The 15,833-nt window shown below is 55.1% G+C and overlaps 1 protein-coding gene across 4 annotated transcripts; it reads left to right on the top strand.

Moving 5' to 3' along the window:
- The first annotated feature begins 1,463 nt into the window (after positions 1-1,463).
- LHX3 (LIM homeobox 3) lies at positions 1,464-8,718 on the top strand. Of its 4 annotated transcripts, none has more exons than XM_032131102.1 (6): positions 1,464-1,602; positions 4,253-4,424; positions 4,609-4,811; positions 4,999-5,150; positions 5,244-5,415; positions 7,078-8,718. In XM_032131102.1, the coding sequence occupies exons 1-6, from the start codon at positions 1,533-1,535 to the stop codon at positions 7,494-7,496; spliced, it is 1,188 nt and encodes a 395-aa protein (XP_031986993.1). In that variant the 5' UTR covers positions 1,464-1,532; the 3' UTR covers positions 7,497-8,718. The 4 variants fall into 4 exon arrangements, with proteins under 4 accessions (XP_031986993.1, XP_031986994.1, XP_031986996.1 ...); XM_032131103.1 differs by lacking the exon at positions 1,464-1,602 and adding an exon at positions 3,219-3,290; XM_032131105.1 differs by lacking the exon at positions 1,464-1,602 and having other exon boundaries at positions 4,259-4,424; positions 4,661-4,811.
- Positions 8,719-15,833: the final 7,115 nt, after the last annotated feature.

Here is a 15,833-nt window from a genome sequence, read left to right as displayed (position 1 = left end):
TGCCCCACCCCTGTCCCGTGCCCGGGGGAACCGGCACCACCGCACACGGGTTTGCTTAAAGTGCTTCCTTGGAGGCTCAGACTAAAAATCCACTTAAAAACCGAGCTTAAAAGGGACCATGTGTGTCATCAAGCTTCCCCCCAGGAGCTGTTCGTGGTCCTGGGGAGGGCCAGGTGCCGGTGGCACTCGGTGGCACTGCAGCACCGGTCACACTCGGGCAGCACCTGGATCCCAACTCCAGCCTGGCATTTCTGGGTGCTTTGTTTGGGGACCCCAGTCCTGGTCCCCGAAGTGTCTCCCTGCAGTGTTTCCCAACCACGCAGGGCTGAGCTGTCCCGCAGGCTGCAGCCTGTTCCCGGCCAGAGGAACCATCCCAGGGGACAGCCCTGACCCAGCCCTCGGCCCCGCAGGACCCGGAGGGGGACAAGGTGGTCTGGCACCCCGGGGTGGGTGCCTCGAGGTCGGGGGCTCGGTGGGGGCTCCCCCGCCGCCCCCAGGAGCCGGCGAAAGTCCCGGTGCTGCCGTCGGCAGGACCATATGTGTATTTGGAGGCTCCCTCCCCTAAGCTGCTTTTATTAATTTGTAATCCCCTGCGAGCAGGAGGTAAAGGGATTCGGGGGATTAACGGGCTCACAGTAACAACCACAATTATCAGCTCCGGCTGCCTGCGGCAAGCGGTGCACACACGCACGGGGCTCTCCGCAGGCAAACACGGCCCCCGCGCCCCTGTGGCAGCACCGGCAGCTCCGCACACGCAGAAAGGCGAGGTGCCACGGAACAGAACCTGGGCCAGGGGTCCGGGCACAGGCACGCACCAGACACGGGCCCGGCCCCACCTGCGCTCCCGCACAGCCCCGCACTCGCAAAAACCCCGCGCAGCCCCACCCGCAGCCCCGCGTGTGCCCGCGCCGGCGCCGCCGTGCGCACACGCGTGTTCCGCACACGCACAGCCCGTCCGTGTCCGCCCCGTCTCCGGTCAGCGCAATTAACCTCCTGCAGCCGCCGCGCGCCGCTGGCAGGGGGTCAGACACCCACTACCTCTCCGCGTTTGTTAATTAATTAGCGGCGGGGGAAGAGCCCCCCCCCCCGCCCCGCCCACGAGCGGCGTCGGGGCAGCCCCGCACCGCGGGGACAAACGAAATCCGGGCGCGGGGGCGGCCGGGGGGCGACCGGGCCCGGTGGGAGGGTCCCCCAGACGGCGGCTCCCCCGACCCCTTCGTGCGGCCGCCGGGGGGGTCGCGGGGGCCCCGGGGCCGCTTTGCCCCCGAGGGCGGCGGCTGCAGCCCGAGCCCGCGCGTCGGGCGCGGCCACGCGTGGGACGGCGGGGACAGCGCTCCCCCCGCCGCTTTTGTGATGCTAAAGAGCCCGGCGGTGAACCGGGGCCCAGCTGCGGCCCGGTGCCGCCCCCGGCCCGCCCCCCGCGCCCCCCCGCTCCGCCCAGCCCCGCGCCGCTCCCTGCGCGCCCCTCCGCGCCGCTCCGCCACTCCTCCGCAGCCACCCGCGCACTTCGGACGGCGCCCACGGAGGCCGCGATGCTGCTGGAGCGGGTCCGCGCCGGTTCGGAGAAGACAGCGGAGCTCTGTCCCTTCCCGCGGAGCCCAGGTGAGGGGGAGGCGCGCAGATCTCCGCGTCCCCCCGCGGAGGCACCGGCGGCTGTTCCGGGAGCCCCGGGCCCAGGCGGGCTCCGTCTGTGCCGGTTCCGCGCTCCGGGGGCACCGTCGTAGCCGCGGTCGGGGCTGGCTGCGGGGAAAGGCGGCCCGACGGCACCGGGGGATCCGTCCCGGTTCATCCCGCCCGCCCCTCGCTCTCTCTCGCTCTCTCCTGCCTCTTCCCCGATATCAGAGCCCCCCTCGCTGCCCCCCGTACGCTGGCGGCCCCGCGGCCACTCCAGGCACCCGTTTGGCTCCCCGTCGATCCCAGGGGAAAAGCGGCGGCTGCCCCGGGGTCGCCCCGTTCCCCGTGCAACGAGGACAGGGACGAAACGAGGACTTCCCACTGCCCGACGGTTCCCTCCGACTGCGGAGACCACCCGCGCCCCGCTGCCCGGCTCCCACACGGCTTTTTCCCGACTTTAGAAAAACTCCGTTAATTCTTCTTTTAAATGGTTTTTTCCTCCCTTTTAACTAACGGGGGACAGCCCTGTCGGGGCGGGGGGAGCCGGGCTGCGCTCCCCGGCGTGGCCGGGTTCCGGGTCTCAGCGGAGGAGGCCGAGCCGGGTTCGGAGCAGCGGGTCCGGTCCCGGTGCGGGGCTGTCCCGGTTCTCGCCAACATCGAACGCGGTCGACGGGGCTTAGAGAAAAATCAACGAGGAGCCGGGGCGGGGTCCCCGCCGGTGTGCAGGGACAGAGGTGTCCCCGTGAGCGGGACCGACCGCGCGGCCCCGCAGCCGCCGTGAACGGGCCGATGCCCCCGGTCCTACCCCGGTTCGCCTTTCCGTGGCTGTCCCCGTGGGCTCTCCGCGGGGCGCACATCGAGGCCGCGGCAGCTGCGCGTTTGACCCGGCAACCGGGACCTGCTTCTGCACTCCGGGGGCGGAGGCGACACCGCCGATAATCGAACCCCCGGTAGAACGAAGGACGCGCAAACACCACTGTCCTGCAGGACACGACCCTCGTTCACGGCCCCGCGGTCCTCGGGTCCGTCGGGGCCCGGGGAGGCAGCGGGAAGGGAGCGGCGGGGCTCGGCGGGGTTCGGCGGTGCTTACCGTGGCCGAGGGCCGGTCCCGGGGGGTTCGCACCGCCGGGGGGCCCGAACCGTGCGGTGCTTTGCCCGGGCCGGGGGCAAATCCCGGGGTTGCGGCTCACAACGAGCTCGGGGCAGCGGCCGGCGCTGCCTCCCCCGGCACGACCCCCGCCCGCCGCCGGCCCCGTCGGGGTTCGTTTCAGGGCGCCCCGGAGCCGCGTCCCTCCCGCCGAGCGCAGCCGGGAAGGGGCGGCGGGAGGGGATGTACCGCCGGCCCCGGGGGCGGGGGGGATTAAATACAGCGCGCCGCGATGCCCTGCCCGGCGCTTCAGACCGGCACCGGCGGCGAGGGCCGGCGTCTAAAAATAACCCGCTTTAGCGAATTAAATCCCCGGCGCCGCGGGGGTGGCAGCGGCCGAGGCGGGGGACAGCAGCCGCCGTGATCTGGGGGGGGACAGGCGGGGGGGAGCGCGGAGGTTCCGCACCCGGCCCGGCGGCGGCGGGCGCGGGGCTGGGGCCGGCGGGGGCTGCGCCCGCGCCCCGCGGAAGATGCGCCAGAGCCCGCGGCCCGCCTGAGGGAGCGGAGCTGCTGCGGGTCGCCATGCAGCGTAAGAGCCGCGGACCGGGCTGGACCGGGACCTTGCGGGGCTGTGCCGTGTTACCGTGCCCGGTGCCGGTGCCGGAGCTCCGTCCTGGCAGGGGCCGCTGCCTTTAGCGCTGCCGCTGTTGGGGTTGCTTGTCTGAACGCGGTGAATTGTTAAGGATAACGATTATCGCCTCCACCTCTTACCCCTGTGCACGGCGATCCAGCTCTGTATCTCTAAATATAATTATCTTTACATAGAGATACTCTCATGTCCGTATCCATCTGTATCTGTACAGCCGTGTCATGCATCTCTCCGCCTCTATTTATACCGATATATCTCTATTCACGTACCTCATATCCATATTTTTACCTACTTATCTCTATCTATACCTGTATACCGAAATCTATATTTTTATGCCTATATATCTGTACATTTCGTTCTCTATCTGCTGTATCTGTTTGTTTTTATATCTCTATTTCTCCATGTCTGTATCCTTATCTCCTCCTGCATAATCTCTGTCGGTATCTAGAGGGGGACGGGACAAAACTACCTCGTTTTTATTTTCAGTGCAATTCTCATAATTTTTGGTAGTTTTTTCCCCCACCCCGTCCGGGTATCCCGCCGTTGTTCGCAGGTGAATTTTGGAAGTTTAGGAAAAGGAAAAAGACCCTGGGAGAATTGCAGCTTTGCCGGCGGCTCGCTTGGGGGGTTCATTCCGTTTCCATCACTTCCCTTCTTGTTTATCCCGGTTCTCCCGGGGGCTTTCCCAGCAGGGTGCTTGACCCGGGGTTTCGCTGCTCTCCGCGGTGCCGCGACAACGAATTTGAGCGAATAATGATTTTTTTTCGTGCTGTTCCCCGGGCCAGCCCGGGCTCCGCCGTCGGTCGGCAGCAGTCCCGAGGGCGGCGGGCCGGGCCGGGCCGGGCCGGTCGGGGAGGCGGCGGGGCCGTGGACGGGGACTGACGGGGGCTGCCTCCCCGCAGAGATCCCGCTGTGCGCCGGCTGCAACCAGCACATCGTGGACAGGTTCATCCTCAAGGTCCTGGACCGCCACTGGCACAGCAAGTGCCTGAAATGCTCCGACTGCCAGACGCAGCTGGCCGAGAAGTGCTTCAGCCGCGGGGACGGCGTCTACTGCAAGGAAGACTTCTTCAAGTGCGTGGGGACGGGACGGGGGGCGGCCGGGGACGGGGGGCGGCCGGCCCGGGGGGTGTCACAGCGCGGGAGCCTTTGGGGTTCAGCACCGGGACAGCGGCACCGGGCGCGGCACCGCGGACAGCGCCGGGACCGTCCCCGGCCTCCGCCAGCTCAGCGGCCGCCGCTTGTCCCCCCTGCTCAGGCGCTTCGGGACGAAGTGTGCCGCCTGCCAGCAGGGCATCCCCCCGACCCAGGTGGTGCGCCGGGCCCAGGACTTCGTTTACCACCTGCACTGCTTCGCCTGCATCGTCTGCAAACGGCAGCTGGCCACCGGCGATGAGTTCTACCTCATGGAGGACAGCAGGCTGGTCTGCAAGGCGGACTACGAGACGGCCAAGCAGAGAGGTACCCCTTGCCCTGTCCTTTCCACACCCCAGGGCAGTAGGGAGGCGGCCCGGGGCTCTCCTGCCCTCCGGGACAGGCTCACACACCGGGCGGGAGGGTTCTGGGAGCGCCTTGGGAGGGTCGGGGGTCCCGCGTCCCCGGGGCCGCTCCGTGGTCACTTCACCCCTAACTCGCCCCGTGTCGGCAGAGGCTGAGTCCACGGCCAAGAGGCCCCGCACCACCATCACGGCCAAGCAGCTGGAGACCCTCAAAAACGCTTATAACAACTCGCCCAAACCGGCGCGGCACGTCCGGGAGCAGCTTTCGTCGGAGACGGGGCTGGACATGCGGGTGGTGCAGGTGAGAGCGGGGTCCGGGCGGGCCGGGGGCGGGGGGCGGCGGGCAGGGACCGGCCCCGCAGCCACGGAGCTCCCCGGCGTGCCCTGCTCGCAGGTCTGGTTCCAGAACCGCAGGGCCAAGGAGAAAAGGCTGAAGAAGGACGCGGGGAGGCAGCGGTGGGGTCAGTACTTCAGGAACATGAAGAGATCCCGGGGGACATCCAAGTCCGACAAGGACAGCATCCAGGAGGAGGGGCCCGACAGCGACGCCGAGGTCTCCTTCACAGGTCGGTCCCCGCTTTGCCGAGCGCGGTCTGTGCCCTCCCCGCAGAGCTGCTGCCGTGCCCGGGCTCTTTTCCCCCTCTCGGTGCCACAGTCAGAATTTTCGGCAAAAAAACAGGGGGTGAAACCAAGCGGCCGAGACGGGAGAGGGGCAGAGCTGCGGGATTCACCGCGGGGCGGTCCCGGCTGCCCGGCCCTCGGCGGGGGAACCGGAGCCGCGGCACCGAGGGGCAGCCGGGGCTGAGGAGCGGCGGGGGAAGCTCCGCTCCGCCTCCGGCCGGGCCCGGAAAGCTGCGGGCGGAGAAGGGAGAACTCCCCGAGCAGGCGCTGCAATGTCAGAGCCGCGGCCCAGACACGGCCTTTTCAAGGGATTCTTGGAAATACAAAAAACAGGAATCCCAGAACCACTGAATGTTTCTGTGGGTAAACGTGTGTGATTTTATACATTTTTAAAAATCTTACTTAGGGGTGGTTTTATTTGTGCAGTTGCTTTCTAGGACTCCTCAGTCCTGTGGGAGCTGTTCCTGTGCTGCAAAAGGGAGATCGTTGTGTATTAGGGGGCTTCTGTAGCAGTCTGTCCCCTTTTTGGAGCCCACATTTCTGGTGACAAACCCAGGACAGACCAAGAGCAGCTCTTGTCCTGTGCAGCCTCATCCCGCACGCTCCAAACCCACAGGAACAGGGACAGGGCCCCGTACAGGGTGGGGAGGTCGGTGCATGTGGCATTTGCAGGGACGTGTTCTACACAGTCTGGAGCCCAGAGCTCCATCCCAAATTTTTGTGTAATTTTTAGGAATGGGAGAGAAAAGGAAATGCCAACCTGTGTATGTATTTACACAAACTGTGTATTTATACAAACACAGTTTTCCATCTCAGCTCCTCTCCCCTGCTCCTAAAAACTATTTGATTTTCGAGTCTGTTTATACACACTGTGTATCAGCTCATTAAATATGAATATTCTATAAATAATAACTAAAAAATGTCGAACAATTATTGAGAGCTTGATGCCACAAACAGGTTTGTATCCCAGGCAACAGAGCAGCTCTCACTGTCCATAAAGCTCCTAACGAATACAAACAATTTTTGCTGGGAACTTAAAAAATATTGCTCATTTTTGAGGAGTGTTTTTAAGTCATACAAATACATTCTATGTTCTTGTGATTTCATTAGCCTGTTCCTGAGCAGATAAATAATTTAATATCTCTTTTCCTGAGCAATAGGGAATTTATCTGGCAATGGTTTAGGTAGCTCCTAAAAGTGATACCACAATTCAAAATAAACCTCAAAACCGAATAGAAACAAAATCTGGAGAGACATTGAACTCACTTTCTCTTTAAAGAATTATTTTAAAATCGCAGTCTTATATTTTAACATGTACTTTTCATGCATATTTTTAAAATCCAAGATGTATTAGATGTTTGTGCTCAGAAAAAACAATAATCCCGTGGCTGCCCATGAAGATCTCTCAACAAGGATGGGAATAATAAGGAATTACAAGTGGAAGAGCGTGGCTGCTCAGCTCCCATCCTTTTAATCTATTTATACCCGGAGCTTGCGGAGTTCCCGGGTGGCCGCTGCCAGCTGTGACCGGGGCTCTCCCAGTAAAATCAGTCCACTCCAGCACTGCCCATGACTCCCCCAGTAAAACCAGTCCGTTTCCCTTTCAGATGAGCCCTCCATGTCCGAAATGAGCCATTCCAATGGGATTTACAGCAATCTCAACGAAGCGTCTCCTGCGCTGGGGAGGCAGGCGGGGACCAACGGGAGCTTCGCGCTGGATCACAGCGGGATCCCGGCTCAGGACCAGTACCACGACCTGCGATCCAACAGCCCCTATGGGATCCCCCAGTCCCCAGCGTCCCTGCAAGCACTGCCAGGCCACCAGCCCTTAATCTCCAGCTTGGTTTACCCAGACAACGGCTTGGGCATCATGGGACAGAGCGGACAAGGGGTGCCCCAGTCCATGAGGGTCCTGGCCGGGAATGGACCGAGCTCCGACCTCTCCACCGGCAGCAGCGGGGGGTACCCGGATTTCCCGGCCAGCCCGGCCTCCTGGCTGGATGAGGTCGACCATGCTCAGTTTTGATACGGGGCCACCCCCGCGCAGTGGGAAGGGAAGGGACTCGGTGCTGTTAAATGTCACCTGCTCTTGGAAAGGACAGAGGGATGAGCCGTGAGTGCTGAGCGGGGCAGGAATGTGACGACACGGAAGGAGCAGAGGGGATTTCGGAGATGACCCTGGCAGAGGATGGTGGACAAAGGCCCTGGCACTGCAACCGTTGGCACCCGGAGCGTCCAAACCAAACTGATTCTCGTGTCTTTACCAAACACCAGGACTTGTGCTTTACAGATTTGATATGAGGTATTTTGCGTTCTGTTGTCAGTGCATTCTCCAAAGCAAGGACTTGCTCCATCACCCATCCACACCGAAACATTTTTAAGGGAAAATAAAGTCCTCATCCACGGTGAAAGGTGTGACAATGTCTATATTTCTATAGGAGAAATGTTCATAGTGAATCACTTCAGAAACCCATGGTAGGAAACTTCTCTGTTCTTCCAGCAGATTTTTTTAAAGAGCACCAATGCGGTATGTTTTGTTTTATTTTGAATTTACATTAACTTTTCTAAAATGAAATGTTCTTTAATATGCCAATCATTTATCAACAGCCCTTTTCCTTTGTAAAATGAAAATCATATGTTAATTCTGCTTCTCCCCTTTTTAATTTGTAGATTGCTAGTTTGACTCTTCCATATAAGCATTAAACCGTGAATAGATGTATTTATTACCAAGTAATTCCACGTTTATCACGAGGTCAAGAGGTGAATTTTCTTGACCCAGGGACACTGGTGGCTCTGGGTTGTGGATCTTATGCTTTTCCTTCAAATTTCTTCGCATCAGTTTTACTGCAAAGTGTCTCAAAAATCACCCTGATGTCTTGTTGCCAAATACCTTCTCGGGGGGTTGGGCTGGTTTAGGACAAGCCATTCCCCAGGCACTGCTGGAGTGTCCCCCCTTCCCTGGGGACACACCTCTGTTCCAGACATTTGTGTGTTTCCACGGGTATCGTGCAAGCTGATTGTGAGGAAAGGCAAGACAATATGTATATTGTTATCTGTAAAAATTATGGAATTAACTGTAGATTATGTGGGTGTCCAGTGTCTTTTATTTATATTCTCGCTTTCTCTCTGATGATCAAATACTTCAAGATTACAAATAAATTTGTCAGCTAAACTTTGAACAGTCTTTTGCTAAATTCACATCAATATCAGTAAATAAAAAAACCTGAAACTAAAAGCTCCTAAAACTTGATGCCAAAGTGTTGAAATATTTCCTTTCCATAGGGGAGCAAACCCACTGATGTGCAAAGGCTTTGAAACAAAATAAAATGAGGTGGGAGGGTGGAAGTCCTTGGGAGACCTGAACAGGATTGCTCTGGCTTTGATCAAGTTTTTGATGGGTCACTGTTATTTTTCAGCATTTGTGGCAGAGGTAGTGGGCTGATAAAGCAACAGGAAATGGAGTGTGATGTTGTCTGTCTGTGAGCAGAAAGTTGTGAATGTGAAACACAGAGTCAAATGTTGAAATATTTCAAAGAGAAATCAGAAAGAAAGGGGGAAAATCCCTAAGGGGAGTCAGTTTGACCAAACATATGCATATATAGATATAGATACAGATATTTAAACACAAATACATATTCAGATAAGCACACACATCCACACGGCCGTGGTCACACTGAAGGGCTGTGCTGAGCTCTCTGGTTTGAGGATCTGGTGACAGACGCTTTTAAACTCACGTGAGCTTTGAGGTTCTCACTCGCCTGAGGAGGAAGTGCTCACTCAAAGGAGAAACTCCCTCTCTTCTCTCCAGGAGACCCACACCAAGAGCCACGGTAGGGATGGGAGAAACCCCAGGCAAAGCTTTGCCTCTTTCAGTTCTGAGCTCTTGAGTCTGAGCCCAGAGCTGGGCTTGGCAGCTTCTCCTTCCTTCTCCAGAAGTGAGCAATAAAGAGACAACTGTTGCTGCCAGCCTGGAGTTACATCACAAGGACGTTTCTTACTGAAATTTGTGGAGTAAATAGAAAACTATGGGGTTTAAAACAAGCAGGTTGCAGAACTTCACCTAAAGAGAAAAGAAGAGTTTTTATTTTCAAGAATTCTGTGTCTGGAATTCTGTGTGTCACCAAATCTGGGCAGGTATTTTGCATCAAAATATTTTGGCTGTTCAAGTATTCATAATATTTTCGTATAGAAGACTAAAAATATACTTTGAAATACTCTTATTTCCTAAAAATTGAGAAATAACAACAGAAAGACAGAAATGCAGTTGATTTTAGGATAATTCTGTGGTTATAAACCCAGTCTAAAACCTGTAGTAATTGAACTTGTGTTTTATAGATATTTCCCTCATCCTTTCCCTCCCAGTAAGTAACGGGCACTGTTGTTCCTTTCCCCCTGGGAATTCCCAGGAGGTGGCTGAATTTAAGAAAGGAAGAAATGCAAATCTCCCCCGTGCCTTTGTGCTTTGCTCTGAAAGGCAGAACGGGGCTGGAAGTTGCCGGCGCTTGTGCTGCTCTGAACAGGGAGAAGAGCTCCCCGAGTGTCCTGAGCTCAAATTCAGGGATTGCATTTCAGCCTCTCCTTTCAGGGCCGAGGCTCAAGGATTCCATTAATATAAATGCTTTCTTCCTGTTAAAAAGAAAACCAATTTGAAAGAGGCAAATAAAACTAATGCTGTCTAACTGACTGACAGCTTGTAAAACCTAGGCAGAATTAGGAAGAAGAGGTTTGCACTGCTCAGTTTGCAGGTGGCTTTACAACCTCCAGTGATTTCCATCAGTGCATGACATGGGAGGCAGGAATTTTTTTGTCTTCTCAATGAGGAAAATCTACTGTAGCAATCTTTTTTTTTCCACACCGCATATTCACCTCTGTGCCTGAACTTGTGTTCCCTACAGAAATGTTTAGATTTTACATCAAATACTAGAAGCAACTTATTTATTTCTTATTCGGATTTCCTGTGTGAGGCCAATGAAATGAAATCCCTCGTGCCCAGGGGACGAGTCAGATCCACGGCAGAGGGTGACAAAAAGGGGCCAAGAGCTTGGGCACAGAGCTTGGGGACCTCAATGCCCCTCTGGGGGTGTGGGCCAGGTGAAACCCCTCATCCACGGGGAGCAGGGAAGGTGGACAGGGCCAGGTCATCCTTAGGTCCCCTCTGGTGGCTTCTCCCAGATGTATCAAAGCATCTGAGCAAAGGTGTTCCCACTGCCCTCAGGTCCCACCTCACCTCCCCCTGCCCAAATCACGAGCCTCGGGAACAAGACAGGAAAACCTCTGGATCCTCTTCTGCAGCACAGGCAGAGCTGCTGGGTAGGATGAAGGAGAGACCCCAGAGATTTGGTTGCAGTAAATATTCCAGCAAAGATGCTGCCTGTTTACAGGAGACTTATCTCACCAGCCACCCACAGTTCGGCCAAAACCAAGCTCCAAACGTTTTTTAGCTCCCTGGTTCTTCTTCCACTGAGGTCTGAAGAGCGTCCTGTCTCTCCAGGGAGAGCAAAGCCACGGGCTGCCAGTATCTGGCTGGACACAAGTCCTGCATCCCACTCCCACCCAGGCCCTGGCCTCTTCCAGCACCTCTGCAGAGCCTGGAAAAAGGCTCCGAGTCAGCTGGAGGCGAGTAAATCATTCCTGACAGCTACATCTCTACAGGGCAGTTAGAATTAATGTAACAATTTGGCGTTTAATGAAGCAACAACATGCTGGGCTGCAGAGAATAGCTGGGACCTGCTGCAGTCATCTTATAATCCCTGAGGGACCCAAACGGCAGCGACTCCATCAGATGCCGACTTGTCAGGCTGAGCAAACGGCCGGGTGGGGACAGCGAGGGACAGCGGAGCGGCCGGGAGCTGGCAGCCCCTCCAGCTGGGAGACAGCCAGCGTCCGGCAGCTGAGCACGGCTCCAGGGACAGAGCCGAGCCCGGAGCCCAAATCCCTGTGTCCCCACGCTCCAGTGATGGGCACAGCTCTGAACAGGGGGAGCATCCCAGGGGATCACCGGGCACTGCCGGTGCTGCTCTGCCCGGAGCTCGGGGAGTGCTCGGCCTGAGCAGGTCACAGAGATGCTGAAAGATGTTATTTGTGTAAAAAAATATTTTATGAAGCTTGTCAGAAGAGTAGAGAACTAAATCAGCACTGGAAGGGGAAACTGGCAGAACAATATGTTTTCTAAATAAAAAACAGCTCGATCAGGTGCTCTGCACCCAAAAGTCAGATTTCTGCACAAGTTGCAGGTGTTCAGCCGTTTGAGGGATAAGGCCTTTTAAAAACACTCCCTGCATGGAGGAGGGAGCGAGGGGAATGAATGCAAATGACTTTGGAGACAATCTCCCATTTCCCATGTATATACACACGCTCTCACAGCATCGCAGGCTGCAGCAGCTTGGATGCTTTAAAATAAATCATGCAGTGCTTTCTTTTTTTTTTGCTTGCTCACTTTTAAATGAAAGCACAGCACAAAACAACATCCCCTCACTTCCCAGCCCATCCGTGCTGGAGCTCTTCTCTGGGGCTGGCTGGTGTGTGTGTGGCCATAAACCTCCCCACGTTTTGTTGTGAAGCCTCACGGTCACCGGCTTTAAGGGCTTGACAGGTTTATAAAGTGCTGAGTGTCCCCCAGGGACGGCAGCACTGTTTGCAGGGAAGATGAAGCGTGCCATATCCAGCTGGTCTAACAAGGCAGCGGGAAATCTAAATTAATTCAGGAATCACTTCTGTTTTGCCGAGGGAGGAGGCTGTCCTCAATCTATGGAAACAGCCCATTGGAATACTCGATAACAGCAGGGACAGGGTGCGAGGCCAGGCTCCCCTCGCCTGTGGTGGGGTAAATCAGGGGCAGGGAACAGAAGTGCAAAACACAGGAGGGAAAGGAAGTGCAGGGACAGGGCCTCCCTCCCAAAGACACCCACAGAGGGCTGGCAGGGTTTGGGGTGGGAGGTCGGTTTCCAATTGAAACAGCTGATTTCCTCAAATCTGCTTGGAAAGAGGGATGGACCTCACCAAGGGCTCTGCGGGTGAGGCCACAGGGGAGTTATTTAATGGTCCCTGGCTCCCCTTATCCAGGGCTGTGCTCTTGCTGATTTCTCACTTCCCTCAACCATCATGGGTCACTCTCTATTGACCATGTGGCATCTGGGATTGAGCCCTCTCTCTGGACCGAAGGTCAGTTGTGCTGGTTGTGTTTGGGAGCGCTTGTTGCACAATCATGAGGTGTGGGGTTGATTTCATCTCAGGACGTGGTGCTGGGTGTTTCCTGAGAATCTGTCCTGGCATTTGTGTGGACCATAAATGAAGCAGATAGAGGGGCTGGTTCCCAACATGTGATTCTTTTCTCAAGTGAAAAAAAACCCCAAAAAACTCCAAAGCTCAGATGATCTCAGCTTGCTGTATAACGAACCTTTACTTTACCACAGCCTGGTTTGAGAGGCTAGACTTGTTTGCTGGCTCCTTTTTCCTGAGGTCCTGAGGCTGCACAACACTGAGCTGTGTGGCTCTGTATGCTGCAGGCTGTGTTAGGATTCGTTGGGCTTTGTTTTGTTTTCTCAAATGTGCATTGTAATTTGAAAGGAGTTATAACATTGTCTGGAGACTGGATGCTGAAATTCCTGCTTTCCTGTTCCTGGAGGGAATCCTGCTGCTGCTTCATCTCTGGGGACAGGAGACTCCTGACAAATAGACGGACAAGCCAAGCTGCGTCTGTGCGTGCAGAAGAGGAGGGCTGGTGTTTTCTTGGGGCTGAGGAAGGGCTGAGCACTGGGGATCACTGCACCAGAACCAGCCCTGGGTGCAGTGGGAAGAAGGTCCCACAGCCCAGGTGGTGTCTTGATAGAGCAAAGCAAGGCTGTGTGTGCTGGGCAGAGCCAGGGTGGCAGAAGGCAGCAGTGTTAAAGAGAAATTGGTTTGAACAATGCTTTTTGGAAAGTGAAGTTGAACATCCCGTGTTGTCCTCGGTGCCCCATTTGTGTTGGTCAATGTGCAGCCTCTCGGGCCCCTCTCCAGCAGCACCTGCTCTGATGGCTCTGACCAGCCCTAATCAGAGCCACGGGGAGCCTTTAGTAAATGAGGGAGGATTTGGGCAGCAGAGCTCAGTATTTGGGAATTGGGCTCCAGTTGTTGAGTGTATCACATCGAATTGGCTTCATAGGATGTGGTTCTTTTATGAGAGTGTTTGAGAAGGAGCAGAGCCAGGTCCTGCCTGTTCCTTGCCACCAGCAGTACTTAGCACAGCCTTTTCATTTTCATTTCCTGAACATTCCCTTCTCACTGTGGCCTGTTCCTGACAGGAGGCTGCCATGAACTTCAAAATTAATTTTCCTGGACTATCCTAATCATTCTAGTTAAAACATTCCCTTGTTATGCCTTTATTGGGATTTGACTCTGGGGGTTAAGGGTGTTTTGATGAACCTGCTTGATGTGGCAAAATTATAACTTATTCTGGTTTTAATTTGTACTAATCATACACTCAGAAATAAAGAATTGGTCCCCCAAGTGTTTTTCTGGACTGGAGGACCAGGCTCATCTATTTGCAGGGATTAATAAGCTGCATGCTAATTGTAGGATGCTGATATTTCCACGCCACAGCAGCAGGGCAGCACAACCACCCCGAGCCAGGCTGCAGCCCAGCTCCATTGAAATACAGATTCGTGCAGGTTTTTATTACTAGATTTGCCAACAGAAAAATCATTATGTTCCAAAATAAATTCCCTTGTGTTAGTTGAAGCATCTCATTAACTTAGATGAACACTAATTGACGTGCTTTGATCAGGTGGGATATTTCTGTCCCACTTCAGTATGAGGGTTGTGTCCTGTGTGTGAGTTGAAGTGTTTGGACCAAGTGCAGGGATGCAGCGAGTCCTGAGCCACCCCTCAGTGAGTGTTTGCAGGAGCTGTCACCAAAATAACACGGAAGCAGCAGCTCAGACATTTGCAGTCTGTCCATGATGTGCAGCCACAGGATGTGTCCCTGGGCCCTGGCACCTGTCCTGGTCCCATGCATGACCCTGGAGCCCAGGTGAGCCTGTGTCACCCCTTTGGGCACTGCACTGTTGGAATATGATCACTTGGTGGCTCTGGGGGCTGACACATTACTTGTCATTAATATTAGAACAGGCCAAGCAGGGCTCAAGTTGCAGCGTGGGGAGCCTTGGTACAGCTGTGTCCAGTGGGCTGCAGGGACAGGGCTGGGATGCCTGGGCTGGAACAAGCAGCAGGAATATCAAGGAAGGCTGCTGAAGGCTCGTGAGTCAGGGCTGAGTCTGGCCCCACTATCCCTGGCTTGCTGCATCTGTGGGGACAGAAGTCACTTAGGAGTCACCTCCCGCTTCTACCAGGGCAGATGTTTTGCTTTCTAAAGACCCAAGTGCTCAGCAGAGGATGCAGGAAGGGAAAACCAGAGTTCCCTTCATTATTCTTAAGCCTATCCCTGCTCCTGCTGTGAGTTGTTGCAGGGATGGTGGCGAACTTTAGCCTACCCCAGGGAATGCCTCGGTAAGGTAACAGGTCTCTGTAGCAGCACTTTTTAGTGCATTTTGTATGTTGGGGACGGTGTGTGCACACCACGACACAGCCTCTGCCCAGGGAGCTGCTGGGGGGATGCTCCATTGCAGACTGGAAAGAAAAGCCAGGACTTATATCAGGTATTCTTGTGCTGTCACAGCCCAACCTGCAGCCTGATGGTGATTATGAGCCAAATTTGTCTTGGAAAAGCAGAGTTGAAAGCACACGGACTCGAGGCAGGGAGACACTGGTGGTTAAACCCCTCTTACGTTTTGGGGAGCTGTGGCACCTCCCACAGCTCAGCCAGCTGGCTCTGGAGTTCCCTCTCCTCTATTAATTAAAGCTGGTTGGTGTGAAGAGGAATCCAGGAAGGGCTCTTGATGCAGTTACACTTCCCACAGATGTTACTGTGTATCCATTATGGTCGGTGAAAGCCTTGTCAACATTTTTCCAGGGAAGAATGAAAATGTAAATAACTTTAAAATGATTCAATGTCACTGTGGTACGGGGAAAGGTCATGCTGCTGGAGACCATTTATCTTTTTGCCTATTTAAAGAGCTTTTTTCCTATTACATTTTTTGAAATTAATGTTTTTAAACATTACCCAAAGTAATGTTAACAATTATGGGGTTTATGGGATTGATTGTTATGCAGGCTGGGATTTAAATTGGAAAAGATTTGTTTTAGGTAGTCGTTGCTGAGGGATTTTAACAGACTTTTTGATTTATGGCTTATAAAAATGTTTGTGTGATTTAATGGAAAGACAAACTGTGATCCTGAATTCCCATGTAAATATGGGGGTAGGATGTTCTTTGGGAGTGAGTTTGGGATTACAGAAGCAGAGCTCATGTGCATGTAAGCATCAAAA

Source organism: Corvus moneduloides, chromosome 21, assembly GCF_009650955.1.
Source record: "Corvus moneduloides isolate bCorMon1 chromosome 21, bCorMon1.pri, whole genome shotgun sequence".
Classification (NCBI taxonomy): domain Eukaryota; kingdom Metazoa; phylum Chordata; class Aves; order Passeriformes; family Corvidae; genus Corvus; species Corvus moneduloides.
Note: the sequence above shows the minus strand (reverse complement) of the source record. Positions and strands in the feature narration are given on the sequence as shown.